Here is a 20,179-nt window from a genome sequence, read left to right on the forward strand (position 1 = left end):
CCTTGGACCCCTCGATCGAGAGGCCGAGTTTCTTAACCACTAGGCTATCACTACTATTTAATTGGGTACTTGACACTAATAACAATAAAATATGATCGATATGATAGCTTATAAGTAAACATAAATTATGCAATATTTAGTTTAATTTTTAATACACTATAAGTATTTTTTATTTCTAAAAAAAATTTTCGATTTTTTATCGCGAACGTAAACGAATATAAACGAAGGAAATAACAGCTTCAGAATGCTTTGAGGTGATCTGTAGTAATTATTGTAACTGTAACATATGACGATAAATATATACAAAAGTTCTACTGTGTGTACTCAATAGAACCATATAAACCAAATAAACAAATAAAAGACTAATATTAGCAAATCATGTATTTTTAATTATACAGTCCTGTAAGTTAATCAGTGCACATGCACAAGCAATAATAACACAGTCATGAAATATTTTAATTGTGTCCTATTAATTACAGAATGGGCCCTTAAAATAGAATTCTCATAGACATCTTATAATTCTATTCTTATCATAGACATCTATATATTATATTAAATATATGAATACTTCCACTTGCTGTTTTGTTTTGATTACGTCCCGTTCCAATGATTTGGAATTGACGAATCACTCGAGAGTTACTCAATTTATTCCTTTTTCTCAATAATACTTCTCTTACATAAAAAGTATAAAATGTCATTGCTTGCAAACAGAGGATTTAAACATATAAGAATCTGCAAATTCTTTAACGTTTATGAGATTTGGGTTTAGGAACTTGTATAAGCAAATTTGTTAGGATATTTAGCGATCGTACTTGTACACATCGTCACTGCACACGCCTTGTAATTTGACATTCTTGCAATTGTACTAATAAAAGTTAAATAATTCCCAAGATTTCCCCTGAAGTATGTGTAGCGTCGAAGTTTATTTCTATATTTTCAATGTGTTGACGTCACGCTACGAAATGACACTTAATCGCCTGTTTTGGCGTAACGTTCCGTTTACCGTAATAAAAATATGTTTTTTATTAATAAATAGCCCTTTTTTCGAAAAAATGATCAATGAAAGGCATATATAATACGTATATGAATTCATTAAAACAGTTTCCCAAAAAGTGTCAAGTAGCCAATTATTATACAAAACAAATATTTTTATATAACAAAAAAAAAGAAGAAAAAAAATTAAATTCAATAAAAAAATATAAAACAATAGCGTCTCCATTCAAGTTAGAACAGAGTCAACATGCTACCCGAACAAATCAAGTGGGCATGCAATAGTAAGAATTGTACGTTTAGTAACAGACTTTACAATTTAAATGGTTTATACATTCTGACCTATCCTAAAAGCGCACCCAAATGTCTATTTGGGTGCTCTTTTCGTCGCGTCATTTTTTTGTCGCTGATTGTGTATCTATATATTAGTGATCGAAGGTTAAATTAGATAAAAATAAGTTCGATTTAACATTTATTTGAAAAAATTAGGGAAATTTGTACATTTATTTTACATATAAATTAGTACATGTAATATTTTTAAAGCTTATAATTAAAAACATAATTATGTTTCATAGGAACGGCATTATAAATATTATTACTATAAATATTAAATTTAAAGGGAATACAATAAATTAAATATTGAAAACATTATTATCCGAAAACAAAATCAAATAAACAAGTATGGTTAAATATATTATGTCCATAACACGATATAAATTACACGTTACTGGTATTTCCAAATAATTTTAGAAGTCTTGCTTGTTACAATCCCATTTTTTTAACAATCTGCATAAAAATATTATAAAATAATTTTCATTTCATATCTTCAGTAAATAATTTACCTTGATTGTATAAAATGCGGATTATTGATAATTCCCACAGCCCCAAAAAAAATCCCAAAAAACGCACAAGACAACAATTTAAAATTTTATATTTAACGTAAAAATTAATGCAACCGATAATAATTTTCACCAAGTACGAGTCGAACTCGCACATGGAGGCTTCCGTACCACCATTCATTATTGTTTACTTATTTTTATTCATTTTATTATTTTCAAAAATACCTACTTAGTTATATGAAACTACGAACAACAATAGATGGCGTTGGGATGATGATGATTGATACGTAAACAACGTATAATAAAATTAAAATAACTATATTAAAATATGTTTTATGGTTCTCATTTGTATTTATTAAAATACCAGTTATAGTAGTAAACGGATTGTAAAAATTTCAACCGCCTTCCTAGTACGGTTCAAAAGTTAGATCGAGAAATGCCAAAAAATACCGATATGTTGTATGGAGACCCCCTTTAAGCTTTATTTTATTTTTAGTATGTGTTGTTATAGCGGCTATCGTTATGCATTCCCTGTAAAAATCATGTGTCTATCTATTACGGTTCCGGAGATATAGCCCTGTGACAGACGCACAGAAGGTCAGACGGACAAACGGTCAGATGGACAGACAGCGAACTTAATAGTATTTCTAGTGCCTGGCACTATTTCGAAATTCAATGAGGAATCCAACGTACAGAAAAAATAATATATTTTTACAACTGCGTAATATTGCTACCTACTATATGTCTCATTCCCCTCAATAACATAATAAAATAGTATTATTGGACACTGTAATAATAAAACAATAGCAAAAAATCTAAATTATTACGCTCTCGAATTCAATACTTATTTGACTTTGTGTCTTCAAAGGTGACAACACAATGTGGAAAAATGTTGACATTAAAACTACATTATATAAAATAGTCCATTAATTATAACACTGGATCAGCCGCATCAACGGCATAGCCAAGTTTTTGTAGCGCTATCTTGATCTCTCCGAACACACTAGCGTCCTCTATGGTCGATGGAAGCTTCACATGTTGCGATCTAGCGAGCTTAGCGATAGCACCTCGCAAGGCTTTACCGGATCTTGTACGGGGTAATGCAGGCACCGCTATAGCTTTCCTGAAAGCTGCTATGGGTCCTATCAAATGACGAACTAAAGCAATAAGCTCTTGTGTCACTGTGCTTTCAGCAACCATTTCTTCGTCTGTAAAATAAATAGATAATATTTTTTAATATGTAATATAATAAAAATGTTTTATATATCATAGAACATAGAGTTTTCGTTTTGTTTTCTTCGCATTTTTGCAATTAGAATTTTCTTTTATATATCTAACGGACTGCTAGAGAAGCAGCTTGAACCATAACATTTTGCAAAAGATTTCCTTACAGATCTTTATTGGTCATTTGAGGGTAATTAAATATGTTATTTTTATCCATTATCTGAAGGGAATCCAAACTGGTCATAGACCATCTCATGTTCATTCCACAACAGTGATTTCCGGAACACTTGATATTCTATCGTAAAAACTTGTGCCCAAGTGTCTTACCGTCTTGCGGTGGTCTCATCACATACAGGCAGAGCGGCACGTCCCCTTTAGTGGGGTCCGGTGCCCCCACCACCACGGCATCAGCGACACGAGCATGTTTCAACACCACGTCTTCCAACGCCGCTGTGGACAACCTGTGACCTGCCACGTTGATGACGTCATCAGCCCTCGCCACCACCCACACAGCGCCCTCTGCGCTTATCCACCCTGCGTCTTGTGTGTCGTAGTAACCCTGGATAAGAACAAATAGTAAATGGTCTCTGTGATTTTGTAATAAATAGGTTCAAAAGTAAATTAGCGTAGCGAACATTTTCGAGAAGTTACTCATAGTTAAAGGTTTAATGAAGAACTTTACAGCCGTATCCTATTACAATGCTGTAAAACGAAATAAATGTGTAACACATATTACTAGTCCTATTACATTTAATGAAAAGTTCCAAATTCCAGTACAAAGAATACAGTATATTATAAAGTAGAATAGCCCTTCAGGCGAGTTGCGTAACGGTATTTTCCTCAAATAAATAATTTATAAGTTCGACTAACCGGGGACAAAGAAGGTTATGCTAATGAACTTTTGAATTATCTTTCCATAAACATTAATTGTTGATCGATTAATGAATGTTCATCCAACGGGTGCTCACGTTTTTTGAAAAGTGGTAGAACTTATAATTAGCTATTTCTACCTAATAACCGCAATGTTAAGAGCTGCTGAGTTATGGTTTGATGGGTGTGGTAAGGGAGACATACTTTTCCGAGACGATCCAGCTTAGTACCCAGGGATAGCAGCGCACCTGTGGCCGACATCAGACATTAATCTAATCTTATCTGGGGTTGATTGCAGATGTCCATAGACGGCAAGTAGCCACTTACTATCAGGTGGACTGCATGCTCGTCTGCTACTCCTATATTATAAAAAAACAGCATGGTTCGACCGGGAGGTGACACTGAATCATATATGAGGAGCTCATCTCAGTCCTCAGGAGTTGTCAGTGACGTAACAATAGGATGGCAGGACTGGCGAAATGCCTTCGGCCCCCAGCTTGACTTGCCCCCAGCCCGAGAGGCTGCGAGCTCAAAAGTGACCAAATAAATTTGTATAAATGAGTGAAAAATACTTTTCCTTGAAATTTTTTAGGTAGGGTCATGAAAAGAGGTCTCCAGTATTAGTGAGCGAAAATTACTTAGGGCTCTATGCAATAAATTTGCCATGGGTATCCTATGGAATAGTTACGCCACTGGGAGTGTAATGCATCTTAATTAGCATCAGATACCCTTGTCTTATGGGTATGGAGTTCGTTAAATGTGTTGTGTTATGTTGGATGTGTAGTGACCACCAGGTGGCTTTCATGTTCCTTTGCTACTGTAAACATATAAAAAAATAAGATTTCATACCGGATATGTTTCGAAGTAAATTTTCTTGAACCGATCGTCCGACTGCCAAAGTGTTGAAGCAAAACCAGGAGGCAGCGGTAATTTTATTACAAGCCTGCCAACTTCACCTGTCGCGCATTCATCACCATCGTCTTTTAATGCACGAACTAAAAACACAATAAATAAAAATTCCATATGTAAAAATACTTAGATCAAACTGAAGTTGAACTGTAACCTGTGACGTAAGTTAATTCCAGTTTGAAGGGATGATCTTAATGTAACGTCCCTCGGATGCAGAACTGCCTAATAACAGCAGTTTTAGTCTACAAAGATAGCAATACATCTCTGGTCAATTGACTCTGAGCTTGTCTGGGGTTGACTACAAATATGTATGGGCGTCAGTAGTCAAATATAACAAAGCGTGTCAATTTGTTACTAAATAAGAAAAACAGTAAATATCCTTACCATCATACCCCGGAACTGGGTAACCAGAAGAATGAGGAGGTATGGCCTTGACTCCGTAGCCCACGCAAGCCGCGGTCATGGGCGAGCCGGTCTCGGTCTGCCACCAGTGGTTCAGGACCGGCACTTCAAATATACGCTCTGCCCAGTGCTGAAATTAAGTACCGCTCACTAAATACGATACTTTTTCTGTTTCAAATGGTTTTAATTTTAATAATCTAGAAAGACGTGTAGCGTGCTTAATCCGTTTGGGGCGACACTTTTTGAGGCGGCAAAATCTCACAAATTTGCAACTTTGCCCCGAATTAAGTTCCCGCCCTGGAATTCTAGATTTTTCTTGTTCGAGTTTTGAAGTTAATATTTAAATTATGAGTTTACGATTATTAAATTAAAATGGGATATCAAGTTGGGAAAAATATGTTTTTTCCAAGATAGTATGAACTAGTAATTCTACTCAAATCAGGTGTATGTTCAGAGTTTCGAAGCCCAAGATGAAAGCCCTATCCCTAGTTTATACATAGGTAGCTACTTTATTTATTTTAAATAAAAATGCCAAGAACGCCAAGCGATCGATTCAGAGGAATATAACCCCAATCTCTTCGATATTACATCGAAGCAAGCAAAACATTACAACTGTTAATCATAAACCTTACAAAGATTCTAGAGTTATTTTGAATACTAAGATTTCTTTCGAATCGAAAAGAATTTGTTATTAAAAATAAGCCATTCAGTTACTTTTGTACAAAGGATGCGGGGCCAGAGATCAGAATGCTTCCACTTTTCACCGTATAACATTTGCATAGCAATTATCCCTATTCAATGTGGTTTGATGACGCATTATAGATTGTAAAGAATAATAGGTTGGCACTTAAGTTCCCGCCGTCTTTTATATATATCTTTTTCAGTTAAAAATAATAACTGATTACAGTGGTTACTTAATAAGGTGTATGTTTCGAGTACTTTCCAGTACTAAGCTGCAAAATATTGATAATATGCGAAATGTTTAATTTCAAAATGGTGGGAAAATTCTCGACACGTTTTCATTAACATTTCATTAACCTAATAATGTCATTGGAAACATTGCATTTAAAAATATGCCAACTTCGCAATACTTTTGATGAACCGCGTTACTCAAGGTTCAATTCCCGGCAAGACGGAAATCTAATTAGGTATAAATTTAGGTTTTGATTCTGGGTTTCTTAGTGTTTCGTCTTGTTACCGATTTCCAAAAAGCACGAGGTAGGTACTAGGTTTTCCCGTATGCCCCATAAAATAATAAGTATTGATACAACAACCTTAATCCCGAAAAATCATGCTCCTTACTCCCAGTTCGAAGCTTATGAACAAGATGGTTTGAAAACTTCGAAACTGGATTTAGGATGACGTGGCGCCATCTTTTATGAAGTTGCGTAACTAACTACTCGTATTTACAAAACTGCTTACCCTGGTTTCCTGGTCACAATGTTCTCCAGCTATGAAGATGGTCTTGAGGGATTTGCTGCAGTAACGTCTGGAGTACTTGGCGGCTGGGTCCGCCCGCTTCAGCACTCGGAAGGCAGTGGGTATCGTAAACAGTGCGTTTACCCTGTGCTGCTCTATAATTCTGAAAGAAAATAACACAATTTATTCGATTTATAATGTCTATAAATAACAATGGATCTTTAAAATACAACAAAAAGTAAATAAGTGTAAAACATTGGTTATATTAAGTTTATGTCGACGCTTCAAATCTACTCAAAAATATAAAAGTACTTATCCTTGAACAGGATACATAGGATTCTATAATGAGTCCGAACCCCCTTAATACCCCTTCCATCTCCTATATATACATATAAGGTGTTAAGAGCTAAGAGTACCTGTACCTAGGGATAGTGTATTTTACGAGTATATGAAATCTAAAAATCACCTGAAATATTGTCCCGGATCTGGCGTCCTGTCAGGTTTTCCTTCATACAAGATAGAGGTTATACCAGCTAACAAGGGCCCGTAGCAGATGTAGGAGTGGCCGACAACCCAGCCAAGGTCAGAAGCTGCCCACCACACACCCTTACGGAGGCCATACACCGCGTGCATCGACCAGCAAAGGGTGGCAGCGTGACCACAAGGACGTTGAACTCCCTTGGGAGCGTCAGTTGTACCTAGAAGACGGTATGATCTTCTACACTTTTGTATGTGTTACAGTATGTAGGGAAACGTAACTTATGAGCGGCACAAAAATAACTTTACATTTCCTATTTTGGCTAAACAATCACTGTCTCCCATGAACATGTGTGATCGATCCAACAGAAATCTAAGGTCAATTTCAGAAGCATCACTGTTTGAAAAAAATATTTAAAACTTATTAAGTCTTGTCTTTTTTGTCTTGTCCTCTTATTTCAACTTTAGCTTACTTTCATTTGACGAGAAATCTTACACCATTGTTATAACAGAAATTGTTGGAAATTCAGTGACAAAAAGTTCAGTCCCCATGAAAATTACTTTGAGTAGAAAACTTTAATCTCCTCACCAGTCGTATACAAAATATACAGTGGCTCATTCACTTCAATTGGGACACAGGGTACAGGGTCTGCTTTCATGGCCTCGTCCCAGCAGATGTCCCAGACGCGTTCCAGCGTGCACTTGATGACGCGATTACACTGGTAGAAGAACTACGGGTACTCACCAGACGCATACAAAATGGCTCATTAGCTTCAATGGCTCATTAGCTTCAATACAGTGGCTCATTAGCTTCAATGGAGATGCAGGGTACTGAGTCTACTTACAAAGCCTCATCCCAGCAGAGATCCCAGATCTGGTCAAGCGTGCATTCCATGACGCGTTTCCGTTGAAGAAATATGGGTACTCACCAGATGTATACAAAATGTACAGTGGTTCATTAGCTTCAATGGAGACGCAGGGTACTGGGTCTGCTTTCATGGCCTCGTCCCAGCAGATGTCCCGGTCTCGTTCCAGGGTACACTCCAGAACGCGTCGCCGCTGGTAGATGATGCAGCTGCGCGGCTGGTGAGAGCTCTGGCAAAGCGCTTCGTCCAAGATCTCTTTGTATCTAAATAAATAGTTTTGAAGTTGTACTTCATTATTTGTCTACGAAAATAACATCTTTTGTATCGATTTAGACCCGTTTATATCAATCATGTACCGCGCAGATACTAGCCGTAACGGAAATAGTATGCCGCTCACGATAGGTGACTGTACAGATACGGAAGGTATAAATACACTCATACACATTACTTATACGAGTACATAATGACTATTTTGTCTGAAGATATACTTGAACGGGGCCTTACGTAGTGTCAAATGATAAATTACAGTACCTACAATTATTTACGACTGAATAAACAGTATATAAAATTATAAACGCTTTATATTTTTGTATGATACCTCACTATTTTGTTAGGTTCTACGCCACAGCTGGCCGCGATAATAACTGTAGGTTCAGCATGCTCTATCCTGGTTCGCAGCTCCCGGGCGGCAAAACCTACGAAATATAACATTTACAGGTAATTCTGAGATTAAACAAACTATCCATTATACTCATAGCTATGGTTACCAGCTTAGTACCATTTTTTTAGACATCGTGGAAAATGACAAATAAAATCAAGAGATTTATAAAAGTTCTGTGATCATCGAGACGTACATCTAAACAGAAGAAGATGAATACGGTAAACAGAAGATTACTTAAGCCTTGTGAATATTTCTGCCACTTTCAGACAAAAGATTACTCTAATTATTAGTTAATTATTAGTGCCTGAACAAAGTTAGTCACTAATGGGACTAAGACAGTCACTAAGACAGAAATTGGTTTGGCAGAGGTACCGCCGCATCCGAATCATCAATCTGGCTTCTATCCGCGAAACCTATCAAGATTAAAACAAACCTCCAAAAACAACGGAGTGTATGCCACCGATCCTGTTCGTAGCCAACATGGCAATGATTGCCTCTGGCACGAGAGGCATGTAGATGAGGACTCGTGACCCTCTCGTCACGCCGAGCTTCGACAGCTGACCAGCTAGTCTTGATACCTGCGAACAGTCAACACAATTTGTAGATTCATCTAATAAGTGACCATTATTGTAAATATTTTACGGCTCATGTACTGCTCTAATAGACACCAAATAGATTTTACCTGAAACTACAGCCGGCACAAACCCAGCACACTTTTCCTTTGAAACGCAAAAAAAACTTCACACTAAAAATAGATGCGGCGATGGTACCACCCTTATCAAACCATAGGTACTGGTTTTACCACGTAAATAACTTCTTGAATAATAACATCATATAGGGGTATGTCGGATACACCTTACATCTGCTTTATATTTCGGGCGGTTGCGTCATATCTTCAATGGAAAGCGTTACGCAAAGCTGGCTCTTTGCGTGTTAGACTTTTAGCTTTTCCAGAGATGATATTGTGAAGGACCGGAGTGGCTCACATAACATCTGATGGGCTACGTACTAGTTTATTGCCTCAATTACTTATAAAAGTTTTTTTATACAATACCTGATCTTGTAGCTCCAAGTAGGAGATTCTCCTGACGGTGTCGGTCAAGGGAGAGTCGTGGACTAGCGCGATCTGATCTCCTCGACCGTCCCTCACATGTCGGTCTATAGCATTGAAGCACACCGACATCTCTCCACCTACCCACCTGTTGAAAACATTCCCTTACAAGTATCTTTTCAAACGAGCACGCAAGCTACTTCATGGTAAGTGGTCACGTATGCCCATGGACATCTTTAACCCACTTCAATTAAAACATGGATTCTATCGGAAAAGTGTTACAAAAAAACAGTGTAAAATTGCGTGAAGTAACAAACTTTTTAATTCAAATTACCAACGGTTTATTATTTATTTTTTTATATAATATAGTAGTAGCAGACGAGCACGCAGCCCACCTGATGGTAAGTGGCTACTGCCGCCCATGGACATCTGTAATCAACCCCAGATAGGATTAGATATTCCTACCTAAGATCGGCCACAGGTGCGCGGCTACCCTTGAGGACTAAGCTGGAAAGCCTCGGAAAAGTATGTCTCCCTTACCACACCCTTCAAAACGGAAACTGCCTAATAACAGCAGCGCCTAACACTGCTGGTATGAGGCATAAAATAGGTGTGGTGGTGCCGCCGCAGTCAAACCACAAAGGGTCCTACCACCTTTAAATACTTAAGTAAATTTAAGTATGTTTAAAAAAAAAAGTAAGTTATCGTCAGTTTTTCATATTCTTCTCTAAAAACCCTTTCGTTTGATATGATAAAGAGTAAGTAACCTCACAAAAGTAATCATGTATTGTTATCCAAAATCTAAACCAAAAGTGTATGGAAAATTTCAGCTCAATGAGTTCGGGTTAAATGGTTTATGATTCAGTTACGAGATTTAACATGTGAGGGCAAACACACAAAGGAAGTTAAACAAAGACTTGTAAACAATAACATAAATTAAATCGAAATGTCAAAGTATTACTGTTTTATTTCCGATTTACATAAATAAAAGAAAGGCGTTTGATAAATAAAAGGCTAAAAGGTACTATAAAGTTTTGTTTTTAATCTATAAAATAACTACCATAATACATACCATTTTGTAAATGGTGGGTTGCTATTATCCAATACTTGGTCCCAGGGTTTAGTCCATTCCAATTCATGTCCGACTTGGGACCAAAATTCGTCAGGTTTCTCCAAAGAGCGTCTATAGGCCTCCAAGTATTCAGGGGTAACGCTGCTCTCGCCTGAACAGATGAAATACACACATTTTAGACATTAAAGCAGATGATGTGGCAGTATATTCCAGAACTTCCAGAAGTTGCAGAGTCCAGTTCTCAGCAAGAGGAGACAAAAATGCTAACACATCAAAGTCAAAATCAGATTTTTTCTAAATGTTAAGTAGGAAAACAGCTTGATACTAAATGGACATCGGTAATCAATCTCCAATCATATCAGACTTACTTAAGGACGCGTAATGGGTAGCAACCCCTGAGGATCAATCTGGAACATTTCCGATATTTAAGTATGTCTCATTTACCACACCCTTTAAATTGATTACTGGATTCTGCCGCCTTACAAAGAATAAATTCTTTGAATCAAGAATGTTTGAGTACTTCTATAGTATTGTTGGTAAGAATACCTACCTTGCCTACCTGCAATACTGAAATGACTAAATTACTAATGAATGGTAACTATAATACATATAATTACCGCACATATAGCAGACAATTAGTAGGATTCACAAATAAGTATTATAGATTGATAAATTATGCAATTAGCCAACCTTAATGAAAAGATATGTAAAAACAGTAAGTATTATATTAAGTTTAGTGTCATTGAAAAGTAATTTATTTAAATAAGTATGTTACATTGACTTAAAGACAGTTAATAACCTAGTATGAATTTCAAAAGTGTACTTTAGGCAGTAGCGCCCTAAGGTCGTCGGATCCCCGGGGCGGAATGTTTAATGGAGGTCACCAATGTAAAAAGTTGATTTGATTGTGTCATAGACATAATGGCGACGTTTTTTTCAGTGATTCACGTTTTGGTTGTGACGACCTTTTTTTTGTTAGCTACGTTTGGAATCCCCGCAGGATCGGTAATTAAATACAATTTTCGAAGGTGGTAACCCTTTGTGGTTCGACTCCGGCGGCACCACCGCCACACTTATTTCTATCTAATAACAGCAATGTTAGGCGCTGCTGTGTTCCGTTTTAAAGGGTGTGGTAAGGGAGACAGACTTTTCCGAGGCGTTTCAGTTCCAGACCTTCCTTCCAGACCTCAGGTAGGAATATCTAATCCTATCTGGGATTGATTACAGATGTCCATGGGCGGCAGGAGCAGGTTACCATCAGGTGGACTGCATGGTGGTCTGCTACTCCTATATTATAAAAAAACAACAACAAAAGACATCAAATTTTCCAATATCATGCGCGAATAAGAAATTAATTATTGGCAGCGACACTGGAGATCCTTAACCGACTGCCGAGGGTAATGTATTTCGAGTGTATGTTTCATTCTTTAGCACAACCTAAAACCCAAAAGTGAGGATGGATTTTAACATAATTATGAGGTGTCGTTGGATTCGTCATTGTGCAAGTGACATATGGTATATTTTTAAGCAGTCTTATTTTTTATAATAATTGCCAGTTTTCAATAACTCTCAATTTGCAGGCTTCCTCTCATTTTTTTCTGTTACATTATAACAAGTAAAAAATAATATCTAATCGTATCTACTTACTGAAGTCAAATGCGAACAAGAAATTATGGTAATGTCTGGTAATCTGCTTTTTTTATTTCGTATATATAAAATATATTGAATAAATTACGTTACTTAGTTGAAGGAAAAAAATCACGTACAAACCTATACGACTAAGTATTCAACAAAAAAAAGACAATGGTGTAAAAGTGCATCAATCTACACTCGTTTTATACGTGAGCAACATCAGGGCTGGATTTGGATGTCTTGACGCCCTATGGCAATTAAGGAGCGGGGCCCCTAAATATATTACATTTTATTCGTCAAGTCTTTAAAAAAATATTGCCAAAATATAAAATTATTTCATTAAAGAACATAGTATAAGTTATGTGCAAAATTGTAGGTAAAAATGCGAACATAAAAATTACTGACTGGTCGTAATTTAAATATTTTTGGATCGAGGCCCCTCTGTTGGGTAAGGACCGGCAGTAGTGTATTTAGTATTGATCGTCAAATTGGATAAAATAAAAACGTGCTAGGTTAATTAATTAATTAATGTTAATTTATTAGCATTCACACTGCTGTCTTCTGGTTGTGGTAAGAAATATTCTTAATACGAATTTAAAAGTAAAGTACGCTGTAGGCCCTCAATTGTAGGTATTTGTTGCTTCCTAGAATCTTCCCCGTACACTTTGTTATTGTAAATAGAAATGATTTGGCAAACTAAGAATAAGTAGTCGAATTGAAATAACACAATTAAACCAAAATTACTGAATTTAATGGAGTTGAAAATATATTCGTAGTACGTATCTTGAGGTTTTTTTTTATAATATAAGAGTAGCAGACGAGCATGCAGTCCACCTGATGGTAAGTGGCTACTGCCGCCCATGGACATCTGTAATGAACCCCAGATAGGATTATATATTCCTACCTGAGGTCGGCCACAGATGCGCCGCTACCCTTGAGGACTAAGCTGGAACGCCTCGGGAAAGTCTGTCTCCCTTACCACACCCTTCAAACCGGAACATCGCAGCGCCGAACACTGCTGTTATTAGGTAGAAATAGGTGTGGCGGTGGTGCCGCCGGAGTCGAACCACAAAGGGTTCTACCACCTTCAGGAAACTATCTATCTTGAGGTAACACTTGGTAAGTTTATTCGATCTACTTGTGTGCATCATATTAAGTATATTTGTGAATTTTTGATGTGAAACATCTATAGCCGCACGTAAAAAAGATTTCTGGCGTGGCGACGATTACCTTTAACTACATAGACAAATGTTCTATAAGGGACAGAGCTATTAGAACAATGTGATAAAAAAAGACAACTAGTGTTTGACCTTGCGTTTCAAGTGTACGCAAACGTAAATATTGACCATGGAATATAGTGACCAATGATTACTTCAGTCAAAACGGGACATCGATTTTTTTATGTCAAATACTTTTTACTTGAAAAAATATAGTTAGAAATAATAAAAAACACGCTTTTATGATAAAATTAACTAAAAAGTAGAAAATAATTTTCAATCTAGGAATCATTTAAGGAAAAGTAAATAGTATAATTGTGCAAAAAATGTGGGGCGCTTTATGAAAACTGATAAATGGAGCACCCCATGTTTTTTTCACAATTATAATATTTACTGTTACTTAATTGACAATGGCAACGGTTCATTTCGGAGACAACGGCACGAAGCATCGAAAAAAGGGACTGTCCCGTTAAAAACGGGACGTATGCACGTATATTTCTCATTGATACTCATGCTTGTCAAAGACAATGAAATAATGGAACAGAAGGTAAAAAATGTCCAGAACTGTCGATAATAGTTTTAGTACATCGTTTACGTAGAAATGTTATAGTACAGTTTAACTAAATAAATTATTATTATATAAATATATAATTTGATGAAAGAATGTATCTATACAGATGTATCGACTGGTTTAAAATATACGATTTAAAAATTGTTTATATTTATTATCGTATATTAGTAAAGATTACTCACTCCTAACAAGAAAATGTACCCAGTTTTGAGAATTGAAATAGTTGCGTAAAAAAGTTTTGCCACGTCTCCGTGCTAAAATGTCCCTAAAATATTTGAAATAATTATTTATCTATTATGTAAATTACGCAGTATTAGTTATTTATTTGTAAATTTTCTCTAAAAATGTTTTTATTTGTCAAGAATTCAAAAAAAACTTACTAATAAGCCGTTTGTGGCTTCATTCAATTTCAAGGCGGCGAAGTATCTTTACTAATTTATGTTTATTATTTTCAGTTTTATTTTACACACGACCATTAATTGCAAAGTTGTGTACATTTTATAAATGTACTAGCTGACCCAGCAAACATTGTGTTGCCATATAAATAAAAAAAATGTTAAGGGTGAACAACCCTTATCACTTAAGAGATATGAAAAATAGATAGATAGTAGCCAATTCTCAGACTTACTGAATATGCATAAAAATTTTGATGAAAATCAGTAAGAGCGTTTCGCAGGAGTACAGTAACTAACATCGTGACATGCGAATTTTATATAATCTTACCGTGGTCTTTTTGAGGATTAATTTCTGGCTATACAAAGATTGTTTATTAAATTATGTTTAGGTTAATTTATTCAATTAAAGAAATTTTAAAATACCGTATACTATCCTATATAAATTTTATGGTAATATTTTTTATTATTTACCACAGATATCGAAGAAAATTTAGAGATTAGGATACAGAATTTCCCATATATCGATTTTATTTTATTAAAATAAACTATAAAAAGTTATATTTTGACTAAAACACACTAATATAAAAATTAAGCAGTGGGATCTTAAACTATAACATACACGTATGAACATCGTGAGCTTCAATAAAATGTCACTTCTGTTCTGTTGATCTATGGTCATAGATCAATGAAAATTTTTTCATTAATTTATGACAGTTCAATTCAATCAATGAAAGTTTTTGTCAATGAAAGTGATAAAGATGATATCACTTTCATTGACAAAAACATACTTTGTCTCTTTCTGGTTACTCATGTAATCATGGCGGATCGAACACGAAAAATAAAAAAAATTTAATAATTTCTCTTCATTTACGTGTGATAGGTGATTCCATGAATCTTGTTTCTTTTTCGAGCATAATTTTTGCATTTATGCATTGCACAAGAAGGCATTTTGAGGCTTAAAATTCAAAATAATGACGTTTAACGTGTTCAGTGACATTCGTGTGTATTACTACGCCGCGCGAGAGCGACTGGAGTCGTTTTAACTCGTTTTACACCACTTGACGTATTTTGTATGTTTTAAGTATTGCCCGCTTATTTTTCTGATAATAAAATGTCTGACCGTGATAATTTAGAGAGTGAAAGTGATCAGCCTTCTGCAAAGAAAGCAAAATCACACTATGACACACCATCAAGTCATCAGTAAGTTAATTATTTTTTTATAATTAAAGTATGCATTTATCTGTGCATTAAGCACGCGTATATTTGGTGTGTTTTGAGCGCCAGCAAATGTAAAATCTACTATCTTGGTAGATTAAAATTCACATAAAAATCATTGCATACAATGTTTTTAAATTATTAATTAATTTTAATGTCATTCTTCTCAGAGAATAAATTTATTAAGACTGACAGAATTGTATTTCAAAATCAGCTGATGGCGTGCAGCGCACGAAAGTTTTTTCTTATTTGTTATAAATATGAACATTAAAAAATTAATTAATTTTTCTAATCATAGTGGCATTTATTGTGAAACATTCATTATTGATACTTATAATTTACGATTTTAGTAATATATTGAAATAACTAGCTAAGATTCTTGAGTTTACTAATATATTGGAGCCAATTTATTTTTTTCTGTATATTTTAATAACATATTTTTTATAAATATTTCAGAACCCAACAATCATCACAGGGGTCACAAAATATTATTATTGAAACTGGACGTCACCAAGATCAGTTAAACACAAGACATACTATTAATGTTATGTAAGATTTTGTAAATCTAATAGTACCAGAATATACTAATTTTGATGTGAAACATCTATAGCCGCACGTAAAACCGATTTCTGGCGTGGCGACGCATGCCGTGGCGACAGTGTAGTGTATATATACAGTCTATATGCAGTAGTGTGTACGGTGTGGCGACGCGTCGCCATGCGCAATCGTAATATTTTATTTTATCATTATGACATATTTAGTTCCTATCACAATATGTTCTTTTCTGCATATTACTTTTACAAAATAATGTTGATGTTTCACATCTGCCAGGCGTCCCGTGACGGCTCACATTTTTTTCTTCATCCTAGGCTTAAGTTATTACTCAAGAAATATGTTGCGAAAAAAGATCTTTCTGAATGATCTACAAACTATAAAAAATAGGAAAATTTGGAAATTTCTTTTAATTTTACTGTCACTCAAAAAAATTACTACCTATGGGCGGCATAATATCTCGGTACCAACCTCTAACTTATTGGAATAGTGATTACAATGTTATTTTACGTAAGGATACTTAAATGGGTGACCAAAATTTATAATTTCGCTTACGACTGTAGTCAATTGAAGGTTATAAAAATATTACGAAAGTGTTACCTCTATTCAATAATATATTTCGCTGATAATGCAGAAATAACAAATGAGCATGCGGTCTACTTGATCATAAGGGGCTCTGTATATAATTAATTTAATTATCTATTCATTGTTTGCAAATTTTTATTTCATTATTTAATATAAGAAGTACAATACATTTACTTACAGTATAATACAATAAAGTACCTACCTACCTAAAATAGTAATTAAATTTATACAAATTGAAATAAAATTAAAGTAATTGAAGTAGTCTTTGAATAAATAAAATTTAATTGACCTTTTTCTACATTCATATTCTGCATTTGTAGGATATTAAGATTCTGTAATCGGAATGAAGATTAGAAATTAATTATCACTTGCTTAAACGGTGAAGGAAAACATCGTGAGGAAACCTGCATACCTGAGAGATTTATGAAAAAAAAATGTCTTAAAGGTATGTGAAGTCTACCAATACGCACTTGGCCAGCGCGGTGGACTATAGCCTAATCCTTCTCATTCTGAGAGGAGACCCGTGCCCAGCAGTGGGACAGTAATGGGTTCATGATGATGATGATGAATCGGAATGAATATTTATTTTATGATCAGCAAAAAAAATTGAGTTCCTAATATATTTGATAGATACATGTAAAATAAGAAATTGTGTGTGCTACCATTTACTAACTTTAAAATATCGTGTAACCAAATTCAAATCTAAGCATTCCAAGTTTCTTACTTGCTTATTTTTACAAAAAATTGTAATTAATCAATAACTCGAACATATTTCAAATAAGGAATGCCGGGGCCTCCGAGCACAAGAAAAGATGGGCCCCCGATTAAAAGTAATAAAACTCTGTACTTAATTACTTAATAAAAAAAACAATAAGGAATATATCCTAAAATGTAAAAAATAGTTAAAAAATAAATAATAACGAGAATATCCCAAAATATTTAGTTTATGTTAATACGGTATTTTTACTTAAAATACAAACAAACGCTCCACTAAACCATATTTATATTGGCCTCTTGGTATATGTACTGATATTGGGTTTTCGGGGCCCCCTTGAGATCGAGGGCCCACCTTATAGTGAGGGGTCGGAACGAAATCAGTGAACCATTCTGCGTCGCGTCATCTAAAGTAACTTAAGCTACTCATTATCTTAAGATATTCTGACTATTTATATGTGTAAAAAACACAGACCTGTAAAAAAGTATAAATCATAATTGCAAATTGCAATACGTTTAATAACTTGAAATATTTTCAAAATTTTATAATTACTAATCTGTCTGATGAGTAATTAAGTGTTGTAGGTAATTAGGTAAATATAGCTTCAATTTACTGGGTAAAATTATAACGAATTATTGAAAAATCAATCAATCCATTTAATAAATCAAGCGTTTAATTTTATTTTTATTGAACAAAGAGCATATCAGTGACAGTGTACATTAAAAAGGAACCTTAATAGGGCAAAAAATATGTCGATATTACAACAATAAGCTTGTATGTTATGTATGTAGTACAACGAATGAGTTTTAATATTTTTCGCAAATTTTTAGTCTCTAATTAATAATGTTTATACCCAAACTATTTATTATTGTTATTAATGGTTTCATGATTAACTTAATTAGTTATGCGCTAACTAAAAGTTTATAAAGTTCATATTATTTATACAAAATTACAAAGACGTATTGAACTAAAATTATAAACAGAGCTCGGTTGTAAGTAATAAATAGGAGCAGTGAAACAAAAATCTTTTGGATTGGTAGGATGTAATTAACGAGGAAGTTCTATTGCACCTACTTATTCAAATGTCCAAAGGTCATTTGCATTAGTGTTGACAAAAATACAATAGCCCGGTAACACCTTATAATTTACAAAAGCACGGAAATAAAAACTAAAACTCAGCTAGTAATAACTAAAAATGTACAAACTCTCGAAAGTTGCGAATGTTACGACTAAAATATTACAACTTACCATAACTTTGGATATCGGCTTCCGAGACGAAAGTTTTCTTTTTCAGCTCACTTATAGACGCTTCGAACTTGTTCTTCTCGATTTTGGAGTCGATACTGGCGTCGCTTTCCTGGTACATTTTTGTAAAATTAAAATTAAATTATTGTAAATTATTTCGAAAAAAATCGTCAATCCCTCGTTAGTCCCCGGTAAGAACTGTAGCCGATTTACGTGTACAATAATGTATTCCTGTATAAGAATGAGACACCTATGACCCGCTGAATTATTGATAACGTTACTGAAAAGAGTTTGACGCGGGTTTCAAAGACACATTTTAGACGATGTTATCGTTATTGTTAAGACCAAGTAACTAAAGGCGACACCACTTACACGATTGCAGCATTCAAATAATTACCACGTTATTTATTGATTTTATTTTAGCATAAGTTAAATTTCAGACACAAAAAATTAAGATTGTAGAAATAGTCATTATCGTATGTAAAGTTGAGTGGGGTCTTTATATAGCTTATTTTTGTTGATTTGGTTCCCAGCAAGTCTGGATGGTATTAAACTATTTATATGATCTATAGTTATTTTATATAATAAACAGGTAAAAGCTAGTGCTTTTACCTGCGGCTTCGCTCGCGGTCAGAGCTCGATAACAATAGTTGTTTTTGTCTTTCAATATGTGTTTCAAGACATTACTTCTTGACAAATATCCTAAATCAACAGGAAGTAAATAAATATATAAAAATATGCGACTGAAACGGTGATATCTTTTTTTTTTTCTTTTTTTTGTTCACGAGGGGGAAACCTTCAAAAGGTACCCGGCGCCGTGGGAGCGACGCAGGGTTATGTGGGATTTTTACCGCACTAAAATCCCCCCGGTGGCCATCCTCAGCGCTGCGTAGAGGGCTCCGGGATCTCCAAAGGAACGCAACCGGAGTCCTCTTAGCGCGTTGCCCCGTCGGGCTCTGCCCAGGTGAGCTTGACGCTCGCCACACCATCTGGTGTGTACGACGGTATGCGACCACACATACCGCCGCCCTTCCCGGGGTCGCTTACCGAGCGGTTCGAGCTCCCACACTTACCGCCCGCAAGCCCGGAAGCCCCCTTTTAGTCGCCTCTTACGACAGGCAGGGGATACCGTAGCCCTATTCTGGTCCCGAAACTACAGGGACAGAAACGGTGATATATACTGGTCGAGTTGATTTCAAAGTAAATTTTCTTTGAGTTGAAAGATAATACAAACCCGAAAATAGGGTTTCTGAGAAAAAGGGGCTTGACTGA

General features: G+C 35.2%; 1 protein-coding gene across 1 annotated transcript; it reads right to left on the minus strand.

The window, feature by feature from the left end:
* Positions 1-1,543: 1,543 nt before the first annotated feature.
* On the minus strand, positions 1,544-19,093 carry LOC140745229 (acyl-CoA synthetase short-chain family member 3, mitochondrial). Its single transcript, XM_073076964.1, has 12 exons — positions 18,911-19,093; positions 10,781-10,931; positions 9,712-9,856; positions 9,091-9,235; positions 8,595-8,691; positions 8,060-8,259; positions 7,120-7,351; positions 6,657-6,816; positions 5,217-5,364; positions 4,773-4,918; positions 3,381-3,612; positions 1,544-3,037 (listed from the first exon to the last, which is right to left on the minus strand). Exons 1-12 carry the CDS (start codon positions 19,026-19,028, stop codon positions 2,760-2,762), a joined length of 2,052 nt encoding a protein of 683 aa, XP_072933065.1. The 5' UTR covers positions 19,029-19,093; the 3' UTR covers positions 1,544-2,759.
* Between the last annotated feature and the right edge of the window lie 1,086 nt (positions 19,094-20,179).

The sequence above is a fragment of the Epargyreus clarus genome, unplaced genomic scaffold (assembly GCF_041222505.1).
Source record: "Epargyreus clarus isolate Ecla_fem2 unplaced genomic scaffold, WU_Ecla_fem_2.2 ptg000010l, whole genome shotgun sequence".
Taxonomy (NCBI): Eukaryota; Metazoa; Arthropoda; class Insecta; order Lepidoptera; family Hesperiidae; genus Epargyreus; species Epargyreus clarus.